The sequence below is a fragment of the Cryptomeria japonica genome, chromosome 4 (genome assembly GCF_030272615.1).
Source record: "Cryptomeria japonica chromosome 4, Sugi_1.0, whole genome shotgun sequence".
Taxonomy (NCBI): domain Eukaryota; kingdom Viridiplantae; phylum Streptophyta; class Pinopsida; order Cupressales; family Cupressaceae; genus Cryptomeria; species Cryptomeria japonica.
In genome coordinates, this window is record NC_081408.1 from 308076472 (window position 1) to 308091970 (window position 15499).

General features: G+C 36.9%; 1 protein-coding gene across 2 annotated transcripts in view; it reads left to right on the forward strand.

Annotated features, from left to right (window-relative positions):
- LOC131054331 (PH, RCC1 and FYVE domains-containing protein 1) overlaps nucleotides 1-15499 on the forward strand; it is a 50206-nt gene that overhangs the window by 12339 nt on the left and 22368 nt on the right. Inside the window, exons 3-6 of one of the 2 annotated variants that reach the window (XM_057988813.1) lie at nucleotides 645-734; nucleotides 6613-6693; nucleotides 6929-7126; nucleotides 7326-9473. In XM_057988813.1, coding sequence (XP_057844796.1) covers nucleotides 645-734; nucleotides 6613-6693; nucleotides 6929-7126; nucleotides 7326-9473 — 2517 coding nt within the window. Of the gene's footprint in view, nucleotides 1-644; nucleotides 735-5858; nucleotides 5973-6612; nucleotides 6694-6928; nucleotides 7127-7325; nucleotides 9474-15499 lie in introns of those variants that run through there. The other variant, XM_057988820.2, reaches the window with a different exon arrangement.

Below are 15499 nucleotides of genomic sequence, written 5' to 3' on the forward strand. Positions count from 1 at the left end.
ATGGATTCTGGAGAGTATTTGCTCATCCAACAGGAGTTTTTCCCCTTTCAGGTTTCTTTAGACCAATTCTTGTGTCACTGTCATTGTCAAGTGTTCTGCTTCTATTTTTATGCTATTGTTTTTGTACTGCATTTCTTGTTTCGTATTCGCTTAAAGGATGTTTGAGACTTGAGTAACTAGCATTAGTGCTTTATATGGTGAGCTGTTTCGGAATATCCAGAGCAGTTTACGGATCAGTAGAGTTCCATCTTCCATTATTCTATGGTTATCTAGATATACTTAATATTTTTTTTATTTCTACTTGAGTTTCATGTCTGGCAATATTAGATTACATTCCTTTTGATTTTTTTTTCAGTTTGCAAGATTATTATAAGTCTATTTATAAGTTCAAAGGCTCTTGTAAGCAATGACAACAGCTCAAATAACATCTTCAACAGTTATTGATCTATGAGATTCAACTACTACATGGTTTGTGGTGAACCATTACTAGGTCTTATTGTCAGAATTAAATTGTTTCTTGCTTATTGGATGAGATTTTACCCTGAACATTAGGATTATACTTTCTTTGTATAATATGATCCAGTGCTTTACTCTACATGTTTAGTGTTCTCAACTGATTCCCTTAATTTTTGGCGTCTTTGTAGGATGAATCTGTCTTGTTATGGTACTCCGGCAAAGCAGAAAAACATGTCAAACTGATCCATGTAACCCGGATTGTTCCCGGCCAGCGCACTGTAAGATTTATCTTTCTTGACATGTTCATGACAATATAAAACCATGCTCTCGTACACTGAATTTTGCATTACTGCAATCTATTACATAAAAGTGAAAAGATGATAACAGTGATGTTTATTGAAGAACACTGAACATTTAGGGAATATATTTTTCTAGATTTGATCTCATGATCATTTAAGAAACTGATTACTGGCGAGGAAAAAGGCTGAGAAACAAGATAGTCTAGGTCAAAGAACTCTCAAACTCATTTGTTTTGCCATGTGCTCTCCAAGTCCAAGTTGGCAAGCATGAAAGTGCTAGTGCCAGTGGCACTGTTTGTGGTTCTTCTAATTTACTAGTTCTTACATCATCTAATATAGATGGTGATGATGATATTTTGAAAACCCATGTGATGATGTTTGATCAGTGATGGCTGATTGTTGATGCCTGACATTATTACTTTTTAATTTTAATATATATCATGACATTTGAATTTGACTAATTGACATTGTAATATTTTTTCTTTTTATGGTGGTTTTGTTTATTAACAATATATGATGCTGTGTATGGTATTTTGAACTTAATTACTGCTTTTATACTAAGTTACTGGTTCGGGTTCGAAAAACCCGGTACGCCGGTACGACAAAATTTTGAAAAGGGGTTTGGGTTCGTTTGGGTTCGTTAGTACAAAAACATGTAAATTTTTTATATATATATATATATATATATTTTGATATTTTTGAAGCCTATAAGCATGAATTAAAATTTGCATGTCACATAACATCATATAAATAACAAAACAAACAAAAACTTGTAATCATAGCATCATGATCATACCATAATAGCATCATATACATCAAGTTTAATATCAAAATGACAAAATATTCAAGTATCATTATTTCAACTTTCAACAATATAAACTTAAAGTTTAATCATCAAATGGATCATCTAATTCATCCTCCTCCTCCTCCTCCTCCTCATTGACATTGACATTAGATGAGCCAATGCCACTTGCACTTGCACTATAAGTTGGCTCAATTTCCGAGTCATCAAGTGTCAATGCAAGAAGCTGAGAAACAGGAGCATCCAAATCAGTATGCTCTGGCTCTATATCCCACATCTTTGTTTCCCCTTGTGTGTAGTCATGTTGTTTGTGTGAAAGAAGACGTAGGTTGGAATGGACATATACTAAATTCTCCGCTCTTTTTGATAGCAGCCTATTGTGCTTTACTGAGTGGATGAAAGAGTATGTGCTCCAATTTCTTTCTGAAGTAGATGAACGAGCAACCTATGAAGACAAAGTAAACAATTAAAGTTATACATTAATAAAAATAAAATTACTAGCAACCTTTGAAGACAAAGTAAACTATAAATAAACTAAAACTTGTAAATTTAAAATTTTAATTAATTAAACTTACTTGTGATAAAACTTCTATAGCAAGGGGTTGTAGGCGTTGGAAGCATGTGCCATGGAAGTACCACCAGCTATAAGCATCCATCTTGGATCTATGACGAAGTGCATCAACACTTAGACCATTCCCATTTGCGAATTCTATGAATTCATTTGTAACAACATCTCGCAAATCATCATCGGGATATAGTCTTAAGAAATGCTGCCTTGTACCCATTAGATACTTCTAGATCTCTCCATGGTGGAATCCTTCTTGGTTTATCAAGAAACTGATTTCTATAGTACTTAGGTGTCAAGGCATAGGCAAGAAGGTGCAAAGGAGTGGTCATCTTATTCTACCTTTCTACAATAATTACTTCCAGTTCTTTGAAGAATTTCTCCTGAGGATCATTCTCTTTTTCATTTATAGTGACCTTTATTTTTTCAAGCATTGAGTCAATGCCATCATAAATCTCACCTATGCAAGGCCTATCCATGTCTGTATAGCGAATCATGCTCATGATGGGCTCAGTGATACTTAGGAGATATGTAACAAGATCCCACCATCTCTTATTCAATATTCTATCCATAATTTTTTCTGCCCTCTCAGTGCTACTTTGCTTCCATACAACCCAATTGGTGCTGATCACCATATTGCATAGTGCCACTCTAACTTTCACAAGTCGTCTTAAGACGACTGTGTTTGATGCAAAACGGTTCTCAGCAACCTATAACACAAATTAATGCCAAATGATTAAAAAATAAAGCCAAACTTTAAAGAAGAATACACAATATAGCTTACACAATGATATTATGAACATTGAAAATTAAAAAAAATCAGAAAATGTAAAATTAAATTACTATTTCACTTACCTTCAATAGCTCCAAATTCGAATAGGTTCTAAAAATCCCTTGAGACGTGGTGGTTTGTGATGAACATCTGGATGTCCTCAGCCTCTGCATACACATCTTTGATCCATTTTATTTTTTGCCCAATCCTTTGTAGCATAAGATTGAGTGAATGTATCGCACAAGGTGTCCAAAAGATGTGATCATAGCGTTGCTCAACCAACAATCCAGCAGCTCTACAATTTTTTGCATTGTCCGTTATGACTTGGACAACATTGCGGGGTCCCACAGACTCAATGGCAGAGATGAGAATTTCTGCAATAAATTGGCCATCTTTTATTTGGCCCTCACAATCCACAGCTCTCAAAAACATTGCCCCTTTAGGGGACACCGCTATGACATTGATCAAGGGACGGTTTTTAGCATCTTTCCACCCATCTGAAACAATTGTTACACCTGTCTCAACCCATGAATCCCTTATGGGTTTCAATGCATCTTCAACCCTCTTCACCTCTTTCTCCAATAATGTTCCACATACCTTCTCATAACCGGGGTCCTTATACCCTCTTGGTGCCTCATTAACACTTTTTATCATTTGCTTCCAATATGGGGAGCGAACAACATTGAATGACAACCCATTTGCATAAATGCACCTTACTATATCTTGGTCAGCATTGTCTCTACTCTCATTTTGGAATGCGGTTTCTAAAGGCCCCTTTGTTCTTTTACGTGTCAAGGGTGGTTCACTTTGAGGTTCATTTGTGGCAAAGAAGGGGTGGTCTTCTACTACAATACTGGGATTAGAAGGGCCTTGCATTCCCTTTGTTTTCTTTGATGCGGTTTGGTTCAATCGACGAGCTTCCCTCTCTTCTGTCGCCTCATGCTCCCTAATATATTTCATCACTGTCTCATCTGGTATAGGTTTACCATTTTTTCCAGGGCATTTTTTGATGCCTCTTCCTTTTATTCCACACAAATGGCCCACCACCCGATAATATGAACTATTACGTTCAATATCACATCCATGGCATTTCCAACGGAATCCCCCACCTCCAAGAAGTTGGTTTATAATGTCCACATATTTCCATAAGGGAGAATTTGGATCATTTCTTTGTTTTGCAATTATTTGTTCATTGCCAATGGAGGAAGATGTAGATGCCATTCTAGTTCCTATGGCAAGAAATAATATAAACATATTCAAAAACAAAAACTAAATAATGAAAAAAAATTCAAGTTTCATGTTTGACAATTTGTGAAACAAAAATAGTTGGAAAAAAATGTTTAAAAACCTACCTCTTGTAGCCAATGGAAGCTTGAAAATGTATGGAAATGATGCTGCAACACTTGTTGAAGCTTCAAAAATCAGTCTTCAACTCCTCCTCTTTGATCTTGGAAGCCAAATTTTGTTCACCCTTTCTTCAACCTGCTCTCATAAAACTTTTGTTTGCAACACAAATGAGGAGAAATAAGTCAATAAAATGTTTTAGAAGTCAATTTTAGGTTATAACTTTCACTTTTTACAAGGCAGAATTGAAAAAAAAAAAAAATTTGCATTGTTTTTTGATTTTACGGGCCACCCAGCCGCCTGGGTTCGACTGGGTTCAACCACTCTAGGTTTTTCAAACCCTGGTCAAACCCAGTTCGAACCGGACCCGGTCGAACCCGGACCCGTACCAGGGGGGCCTAGAGGCGAACCCGGTAACCTAGCTTTTATATATATTTCAGATTTTTACATGTTTTGTATGGACAAATCCAAAATGAACCCAACCCCAATTTCTTTTTTGACTGAACCGTGAACCAAACCCTTGAACCCAAACCTATACTTGTACCAGGACCGGTAACTTAGCATGATAAACTCCTTTGGTTACCTTCTAAGGTGGGTGATGCTCTAAGTACACCTTTACCAGTGTTATTTTTGGTTGTACTTTTGTGTATGGTCATATTTTCTTTGAATGTAGCTGTTAGTATGGTTCATTTTTTCCTTTTAATGGATATGCTTGCTTCATGTGTATCTGGTCTTCTGGTCCACTGCCTTCATATTTTGAATTTGTTTGTTGATGCTGAAGTTTAGAAGTTGCTATTGCTCATAATGGATGGTAGTGATGTTGAATTTAGGAGTTGCTAATGCTTATAATGAATGGTAGGCATAGATAAGCAGAAGCATATCTTCTCTACATAATGATACAAATAAAAAAATATCACTTACTTCAGACATAGCTATATGGTGCTCCAAATTCTATGCTATTGCAGATATGTCACAACAACCATCTAAATGTAAGATGCCCTCTCTCAATACCACATAATCTTTTTGCCTTTTGGATACATCATTTTGCCATTTGGTCTACTGCCAATGTTTGTCTTACATAAACCTACCATACTATAGGGTGGAGGTAACTTTTAGCCTACCTTGATAATATAGCTATAAATACCTCTTTGCTCCTGAACCAAATGAAGATATGAACTAGTAGTCTTTGGGTAGTGTGAATACATGCTTTCTGAATCAACTGGATGAATGTGATGATCAGGTATTGTTTTGCTTTTTCAAAGAGCTGTTGATGTACTATCAGGAAATCTATTGAGTTATGCAATCCTTCCATGGAGACCTTTCATTGATGTGGATGCTATTTAAACATTACTGGCCCCTTCCATACATGGCTCCAAACAACAGGTGCCATAAACTGTGCTTCACTGTGAAGTATCTTTGATTGTTAAATAGCATTGATAATGGGAGTGGTTGACATCCATGGGAGCATGGAGTTAGTCATAAGACATTTTATAGGGATGCATATATGGGATTGATGATGATATGATTTTGATTGATCATTGCATTATGGTTAGTGCTGTGTAAGAGCAGACATAAGGTGCTTGTTTCTTTCATGTTGGAATGCAGGACCTTACACTGTTATGGGAGGTGGGATAAGTCTTATGCCTTAGGGGCATTGGATTTTTTTTACGTACAAGTCTCTGAGGCACAAGGTCATTGTGTGCCTGTTTATGTTATGAGGATATGAAACATAAGGCAAGCTGCTTTCCTGTAAAATGAATAACCATAGTATTTTATATACTGTAGGAGGAGCTAAATAATATTGGAGGGTTAACATTGACCTATCATTGTTTCTTAGTAGTGTGGGTATGGATGGACCCAGCATATTAGTGACTGATCATTGTCTAAATGTTAGTACTTGAGAAGAGAGTATATCATATAAAAAACATACATGATATAAGTTGGTAATCAGACCATGCATTTTTTAGCTTGCCTCTTTCATTTGAAGGATCAAGAGTGCTCTCTCTTTTGATGTATTCATAAACTCAGGACATTTTGACTGTAATTTCAGAAAATTTGAATCCTTTGGAAGTAATATTTGGGTGCTCTGGACATAATAATGTTGCTAGAATTCTTGGAGATGATTATACTTCACCCTGTGTTTTGTGATGCCTTGCATTTTACTGGGTGTGCATCCCATATTGAGTCCATACCACTTCAATCTAGAGCCTAGACAAATGGGCACTTTTGATTCAAAGAATTTTTGAAATGGGATGACATATCATAAAATAATTCTTGCCATATTGCATAAATTTGAACATGCATGGTAACTGAATGTGTGTGAGTTGGAAAGGAGAGGAATTTAAAATGCTAGTTGTTTGTTCTTGTTATACAGGCTATTTTTCAGAGGCATCCCCGGCCAGAAAAAGAGTACCAGTCTTTTTCATTAATTTACAACGATAGATCACTGGATTTGGTAAGGATTTATTTGTGTAACAGGTTTGAATATTCTACTGCTAGACAGATCTTAATTTTGATCACAAACTTTATCATAAATATTTTCTTCAGATTTCAAATTTTGCCTCGTCTGAATAATTGAAATAAAATTGCATCGTATTATGATTGCTAGTTAAAATTTGTGGTTCCTCAGCTTGGGGGTCAACGGTGCTTGTGGACCTTCACTAGTGAAACTCGTTCTTTTCTTTATGCAGATATGTAAGGATAAAGATGAAGCTGAAGTTTGGTTTGTTGGTCTTAAAGCACTGATTTCACGTGGACAGTATCGTAGACGAAAGTCAGACTCAAAAAGTGACGGTGTAGTATCATCTGAGATAAACAGCCCCAGCACTTACACTCGAATAAATTCTCCAATGCATTCTGCATTTAGTAGTATGGACAGTTTACAGAAGGTTTTATTCTCAATTCAACAATTACAATTCCTTTGATCATTAATTGCCAATTGTCTTTTTTTCTGGGTTTCAGTGGATATGTCTTTTTTGTTTGTCAAATCCTTTGTTATTACTTCATTTTTGTGTTTACTTGAACATGCCTCTATGATTGCTTATAATTGAAGTGCATCTTCTAAGCATTCTTTGTTTGTTTCTTCAGACTGTGGCAGATGTGCATCGAAGCCAGACTCCATATGGAAGCCCTCCTCGACATGGTTTAGAAAAGGCTCTCTCTGAAGGTCTTCTCTATGCAGCACCATCAAAAGCCTTTTTCCAGTCTGCATATGTAGGAAACTATATAAATTCAGGAGCATCAGAAGGGCGACCAGGCAGCATAAATGGACATTCTAGGGTTGCAACAGTGGATACCTTTAGAATAAGTCTTTCAAGTGCTGTAAGTTCATCTAGCCAAGGTTCAGGCCAAGATGATGCTGATGCAATGGGGGATGTCTTCTTATGGGGTGAAGGTACAGGTGATGGTGTGTTGGGAGGTGGACTTTATAGGGTTGGAAATGAAGGTAGCTCCAAAATGGATTCACTTTTACCAAAAGCACTTGAGTCAGCTGTAGTGCTTGATGTACAGAACATTGCTTGTGGAGGTAGACATGCTTCTTTGGTCACAAAGCAGGGAGAGGTATTCTCATGGGGAGAAGAATCAGGAGGTAGACTTGGCCATGGTGTAGATGTAGATGTTCCACATCCAAAACTTGTTGAGGCTCTTGCAAATACAAATGTTGAGCTTGTAGCATGTGGGGAGTATCACAGTTGTGCTGTAACACTTTCAGGTGATTTATACACATGGGGAAATGGTAGTCATAATTATGGGATTCTTGGACATGGAAATCAAGTTAGTCACTGGGTTCCAAAAAAGGTAAATGGACCTTTGGAAGGAATACCTGTATCTTCAATTTCTTGTGGGCCATGGCACACTGCTGTAGTAACTTCTGCAGGTCAGTTGTTTACATTTGGTGATGGAACATTTGGTGTTTTGGGTCATGGAGACAATAAAAGTGCAGGTTCACCTCGAGAGGTGTTGTCACTAAAAGGGTTACGAACTGTAAGAGCAGCTTGTGGGGCATGGCACACTGCTGCAGTAGTGGAAGTTATGGTGGGATCTTCTAACTCCAGTAACTGCTCATCTGGGAAGCTCTTTACATGGGGTGATGGTGACAAATATCGGCTTGGCCACGGGGACAAGGAACCCAGACTTGCTCCAACACTGGTAGCAGCACTTGTTGACCATAACTTCTGTCAGGTAGCTGCCGGACACAGTCTTACAGTTGCTTTGACAACTTCAGGACATGTCTTTACAATGGGCAGCTCTGTTTATGGTCAATTGGGAAGCCCTCAAGCTGATGGCAAGCTCCCCATTCGTGTGGAGGGGAAAATCCGCAATGCCTTTGTTGAGGATATAGCTTGTGGTGCATATCATGTAGCTGTTTTGACCTCCAAAACAGAAGTCTACACTTGGGGAAAAGGAACAAATGGGCAGCTAGGTCATGGAAATATTGAAGATGTGAATACTCCAACATTAGTAGAAGCATTAAGAGACAAACAAGTTAAAAGTGTGGTGTGTGGTTCCAGTTATACAGCAGCTATCTGTCTTCATAAGTGGGTTTCTGGTGCAGACCATTCCATGTGTTCAGGCTGCAGGCTTCCATTTGGTTTCACTAGGAAGCGCCACAACTGCTATAACTGTGGGCTTGTTTTCTGTCATGCATGCAGTTCGAAAAAGTCGCTGAAGGCATCTTTGGCACCAAACCCAAATAGGCCCTACCGTGTCTGTGATAGTTGTCTCACCAAGTTGAAAAAGGCTGCAGAGGGGGGATCTAACTCTCATTCACTGGATGTGAGAAGAGGAACTGCACATCGGCAGTCTTCTGATGTCAGTGAGAAACAAGATAAATGGGAGGCTAAGACACAGTTATCACTTTCAAGATCTTCTACTACAGAACATCTTAAACCATCTGGAACTAAATCTTCTTCCTCAAAACGAAATAGGAAACCAGAATTTCATAGCAGTCGTGTATCACCAGTTTCAAATGGTACTTCTCAGAGGGGAAGCATAAACCTTGCAACATCACTTCATCCTGTTTTGAGCTATTCAAAGAAATTTTTCTCTGCTTCAGTTCCAGGGTCAAGAATTATGTCACGAGCAACATCCCCAGTTTCACGACGGTCCAGCCCACCGCGTTCGACAACACCAACTCCAACATTATCTGGCCTTAAATCCGCAAACATTGTCCTTGAAGATGCTAACAAGAAAAATGACACCTTAAGCCATGAAGTTGTTAAATTGAGAGTACAGGTATGCTGGTCTTCTTTGCTGATTTAGAATTATAGGATCATACTATTTGAATGGAATTGATAGTTCCATTGCAGCTTCTGTTTTTTGATTATCAAAAGAAGATTTTTTTTTTCTGTGAAGGAAAGTTCTTATAAGATAACAAATTGTGTCAGATCTTTATTGAAGTAATCTGGGTAGTGTTTATTCTCATGAATTGTTGCAATGCTCATGATAATAAGCTTCAACTCTAAACATTGTACCTTGTGGGTCTGTTTGGTTTTGGTTCTTTAAGTGTATATTATATCAGATACGAAAACGAAAGTAAGTTACTTATCTCACATGTAAAGTAAGAAGGTTCACAAAGGGAAAGCAAGTATAAAAATAACATATTTTTATCCCAAATTCACAAAGTCAAAATGTCACAAGGGAGAAATTCATTATAAAAGGGACTCCTAAGCCATATCAGTGTTAAATGTTATGTTTTGGAAGTAAGGGGCTCTAGTGGACCAGTCTGAAGACTGTTTAGCCAAGGTGGCACCCATACTGGCTTGGATTAAGCTGGAGACAGCGTACATACCTTCTCAGGAAAGCAAGCCTATTTTTGTCAAGTATTAATATTAATTTATTCTCAGAAATATTAAGTTTCTGTTCCTTTCCCAGTTTCCTTAGAATTCAGTTTTGTATTTGCAGCATTTTCAGAATTTTTAGTTTCATAGTATCATGTTTAGATTTTACACTTAACAACAAATTCTGAAATATCCCATTCCATTTCAAATTTAAGTTTCAATTATGGGTTTATAGAAAAACTTTTTTAGAATGGTCAGAACTTAAAAAACGATTGAATTTCATTTCCAGTTGAGAATCTTAAATTGAATGTTGATACCTAGGATTTGCAATACTGCAGCCAGGTACAACTGGGTTCACAGGAGTGGTATCAGAGCCACATTTTTGTCTTCGTGGGTCAGCATCAACAATGAACACCTTCTCTAGCCATCACATTGATTATGCTAAGATTGTATTATCCGGAGAGGAAGTCATTACAATCCCATCAGAAGAAATGAAAGAGACTAGGGATGAGACAAGTCAAATTGTTTGTTGTTGTGGAAAAGAGGGGAAAGGGAAAGGGAAAGAGGAGATGGGAATGGTGGTGATTCAGGAAGAGGAAGGATACAGGAGACTGTTAGATTTGAGGAGAGAGGCTAAATGAGTTAATTGAAATCATTAAAATTTTTTTTTTTTCTGGAAGGGAGTTTAATCAAAGAAATTGTATAAATCAGAGGTTGCTTTAGAAAATGCCTGCTCCTAAATTTGATTAGGTAAATGAAGAGATCGAACCCGGGGCTTGAATATGGAGACCAGAGTTACAGGACTCACAGAGTCTGGCCCAGACTCGGTGAGTCCCGAGGTGGGTCACCTCTGTTGAGGCCAGAGGACCCTGGATTTAGACTCAGCTGAGTCTGGCTGGGTCTGCGCAGACTCACGAGTTTGTCAGACTTGCCGAGTCCTGAGCTCCAGACTCTTCCGCCCAACAAGTAAAAAAAAGGCAAAAAAAAATTAAAAAGTCAGTGTAGTCTCCATTAGAGACAAATTTCAAGGACGTGAGGAGTGATAAAGCCAATGCAAAGCTTGGACTTTGATGGATATTCTACAAATATTATTTTCTGAGCATTAGATATCAGCCAATAGAAAAAATAAATCCCGACGCCTTTATAAAATAATAAGTGATTCGAGCTTTTGGGGGCGCTGCCCCTCGACCCCGCCCTATACTACGGACCCCGCAAGGGGCATTGCCCCCAAAACCCCATTGAATAATTCGGGGGGAAACTGTGCCGATAAAAGTGGGGAAAATTTAACCTTTGAGTCTGATTAGGCTCCATATAACAACATTGGTCAATATTTATATCAAACTCAGATTTATGAAATTCTCTATTAAAGTTATTTCTACAAATCTGTCCAGTAATAGCTGTTCATTTATTATGATTTAGTTACTATTCAGTGTGCAAATATCTTTGTCTAGTTGAATAAGATTGAATGCAAATATGTTGGAAGACACAGCTGATAAGGTGTACCATGTTGCAATACTTTGAGTTCTTATAAAATGTCAAGCTGGTTACAAACCAAATCTGCTCAGAAAATATTATTTTCTGAGCATTAGACATTTTGCAAATGTTTGTTATAATTGTTTGGAATATATTACAAGGACGTGGGGTGAAATCAATAAGGGTATCTCACAGTGGTATCAGAGATTTGACCCTGCTAGCTTGTCGGGTTAAGAGTTGCAGTTGTAAGACAAAGATGAAGTCCAATCAGAATCACATTGAGGAATTCAATATAGAGTTTATAAAGTGTTTTCAGGTGTTCCACAAATATCGAGAAGATTTTATGAATTAGATTCATCAGATTTCGACAGTCCATGTTGTTGATTTGCATTTATACTTATGTGATCAATGTAAACTTGTGTATGTGCTTCTATTTGATGAGATTATTGTGTCTTTAATGTTTATTTATTAAAGGATGCATGAAACAGGTTTTAAATCCTCAAAAAAATTTGAATCTCTTGGGTTTTTCAATTTGCCGAGTCTTGGCCAAGTCTTTGCCGAGTTTGGGCGTCGAGTTCGAGTTGGAGTCAAAAAACAGCTTTCTGAGTCCGAGCTGAGTCTGAGTCTTGTAACTATGATGGAGACTATCCTATTTTATCCTGTTAGATTATTGTCATTGATGTCAAAGGACACATCAGTGGCCTAATGGATGGAGGTTTAAGTTGTGCCAAATTTATGTCATTGTGATTGAGATTTTGTTGATCAAAGAGAGAGGCAATATAATTATTAAATTGCACCAATAATTAATTTGGGACATCCCCCTCATTGGAGCAGCTACTTATTGGGAATTGAATTAATTTTTAATTTACTTGTTGGGGATGAAGGGGTGCATATTGGAGGGTATAAGTAGAAGACCTCTGAGGGTTATTTTTATTAAGCAATTCAAGAATAATTTTGCGTATGAAGAGTGGCAATAAGAGGATATTCAAGCTGATTTGTAAGTTCTTGAGCAGATTTATGACATATATTTGATCTCATTTTGTGAAATACATTGGAGCAAACTTATGCAAGATTGTTGAAAGACATTTCATGAAGATTTGAAAGAGGTTATGAGCAGACTTGTAAAGACATTTTGAATCAGTTTCAAGAAGTTTGCATATATTTATCATATTGAAATTTGAAGGTTGGTGCCTTCTATTCTAATATTTTGGGAGGTTGGTGCCTCTCATTGAAAGAGATTGGTGTCTCTTGCTGCATTGGTGTCCAGTTGTAGGGGATTGGTGTCTCCTATGGGTTGGTAACTGCAACGGTAGTTTGAAGCGGCTATTTGCTGTGGTTTTCTCCCGAAAGGGTTCCACGAAAAATCTTGTTTCTCTTTCGTGTGGATGCATTTAATTATTTCATTGTGGTTGCTAAAATGTTATATAAGCGAAAAGTTGGTCTTATACTGATTCATCCCCCCTCTTAGTATAAGTGTGTGTGTTTCTTCACTTCCAGCTGCTTCATATGGAGGACATTAAAAATCTAATTTGCCAGGTTACACCTTGATGTGCATGGATTTCATTGGTGGCAAATGGTGAATGTAAACAAAAAGAAGATAATACATGTGGTTAATCAGAAATAACCACATGGGACCAATTTGTGACTGGGTTTTATTGTAATTTTGAGGCCTATAGACAAAAAGGTTACTTCTTTGTTTGCAAGACTATGAAATGATGACATACTTACTATTCTAAGGAATTTTGCCAAGGTAGCTTGCTTGTGGAGCATATTTCTTCACGAAGGGAAGTTGGCTAATTATATTGATGGACAAGTAAACAATGTCATTAAATGCATCCACTTATATTGATGGATACGTATAAGTTATTGGGAAGGACAAGTAAACAATGTAATGTCCCCTTCTTAGCCAACATCAACCGATCAAGGTTAGTCTATCACCGATTTCTCGTAGACTAACAAGATGAATAGAGGAACCATTTAGGGTTGGTTTTCTTAGGTTTTAGACAAAATATCTAAGTGGTTCAGGAGATATCAAGGCATTATTTTGTGATATTAGAAAAGGTTGCTAAGTTAAATCAATATTTAACTTATTTAAGGCTCCTCAAAAGTACATATTATGATTTGATTCTAGAGAGAGAGTATGGCGTCCTAGTGTAATGTACCCGTTTTTCTTGTGATCACTCAGTTGCATAGTTTTGCCTGTTAGCCATCTCCGCAAGCAATTACAGAGGCTAGGGGATGATTGGCTTTACCAAGAGGAGTCTATACTGAGTCACTTTTTGGCCTTGGTGAGTTTAAATTACATAGACTTTAGAATAATTCATTATAAAGTTACTTTTTTATAATTAGAAAAATTATAAAGTAACTTTATTAAAAAGGAGATTAATAAAATTTAATGATGGATTATAAAATGGCCCCTTGGCACATTTCCCTAGAAGTTATAACTTAATAATATGGCCACTTTTAATGAGGAATTAGACCTTCAATGGGTCAAACCACTTAGGGGAAGTTATTTTTTAATAAAAAGAAACATTTTAACATGTTTTTTGATGCCAAAAGTACAACACTAACCCCAAATTCGAATTAGGGTTTGATGAATGTTTAAAAGACATTGGGGGCAACATTTTATTCATCATTCATTCGATATTTGACAATTTCTTCCCTGGAGAGCTCTGCAACAGCAAACTTGATTGGAGTTTCAGGTTGAGAATGAAAACTCTCACCCTTTTTGAGTGTGTGGACGAAAACCCATTCACCTTTGCATTGAAGGAATCCTCTTTCAGGTCATTTGGGGCCAATATCTAGAGGAAAATTCATACTTTCAACAAGAATAAATCATCTACAGAACATTTGAGCAGATTGGAACAGATTGGAGAACATTTTCCAGCAGTTACTGTGCTTTTAATGCTGGCCACACCATTCCCAGGCTGGCCGTACCCTCTTTGCTTCTCCTGTGAAGCCAATAAAATAAATTTAGAGGGCTTTGATTCAGAAATTTGTGTGTAAATTCATTGTTGGCAGCAATTAAAGACATATCAATGGTTCTTTCAGGGAAATTTTAACACATTTGGGCTACATCAGCATTTTAATGGGGAAAAAGGGTCAATTCTGGAGGTTTCTCCTGACAAGAATTTGGAATAAACACCTGATCTGCTATTTCTTCCTTAAATTGTTTTTGATAATTATATGTAAGGAGAATAAAACATATTGGAACAATTTGTAGCACCTGGAGGCTCCTATATTGCTTTGTGCACCACCTCTAGCATCAAAATAAGCTCATCCAGGTAGGGTGCTGGACACCTGGTAGGCCAGTTTTGGCTCTAGTTGTCTTAAATAGTCATTCTCTTGAATTTATAATTTGCTGCAATAAAATCTGAGTTTTGAAATTTTATTTCAGTCAATCGTTTCTTTTATGTATTGCATTCTTTTGGCAAATTTTCATTGGCATAAGCAAGCAAAACCCCCAAAACTAAAAAAAAATCAAAATTCACCTCAGACCAATAAAACAATTCGTTGGTCAAAGATTTGAAAGCAAACAAAAAAACTTCAGATTGGATCAGATTCTCAATTGGCATCTTTCACCTAGGAGAGAGAAAGTGGAGCTCACTACAATTTGTGGTTATTTGTAATATTACAAATGATATTAAAGGTGACCTTGAAAGTTAGAATTATTAAATTATGAAAAATGACTTTATAATAGTCATTGAAAGTAATAAAGGATGAATTTAACTCAATTTGGATGCCACCTTATTTGGGACTATTAAGTCATTAAGTGAAATATTAGAAGGAGCAAATGAAGGTAAACAAAGTTATAAGTTGGGCACTAGAGGTAACCCTAATTAGGGCATACCTTTTGGGATACTATTTAAAAGAAACTTGGAGTTCATTTTGAAAATGTCTTGGTGAAATATTTTCTTACTTTTGCCTCCTAAGAGGAGCTTGTCTGAACCTAGGGTTTATACCTGCTTGTGGGTACAAAATCCTCCATAAGTAAATACACCTGTAGTT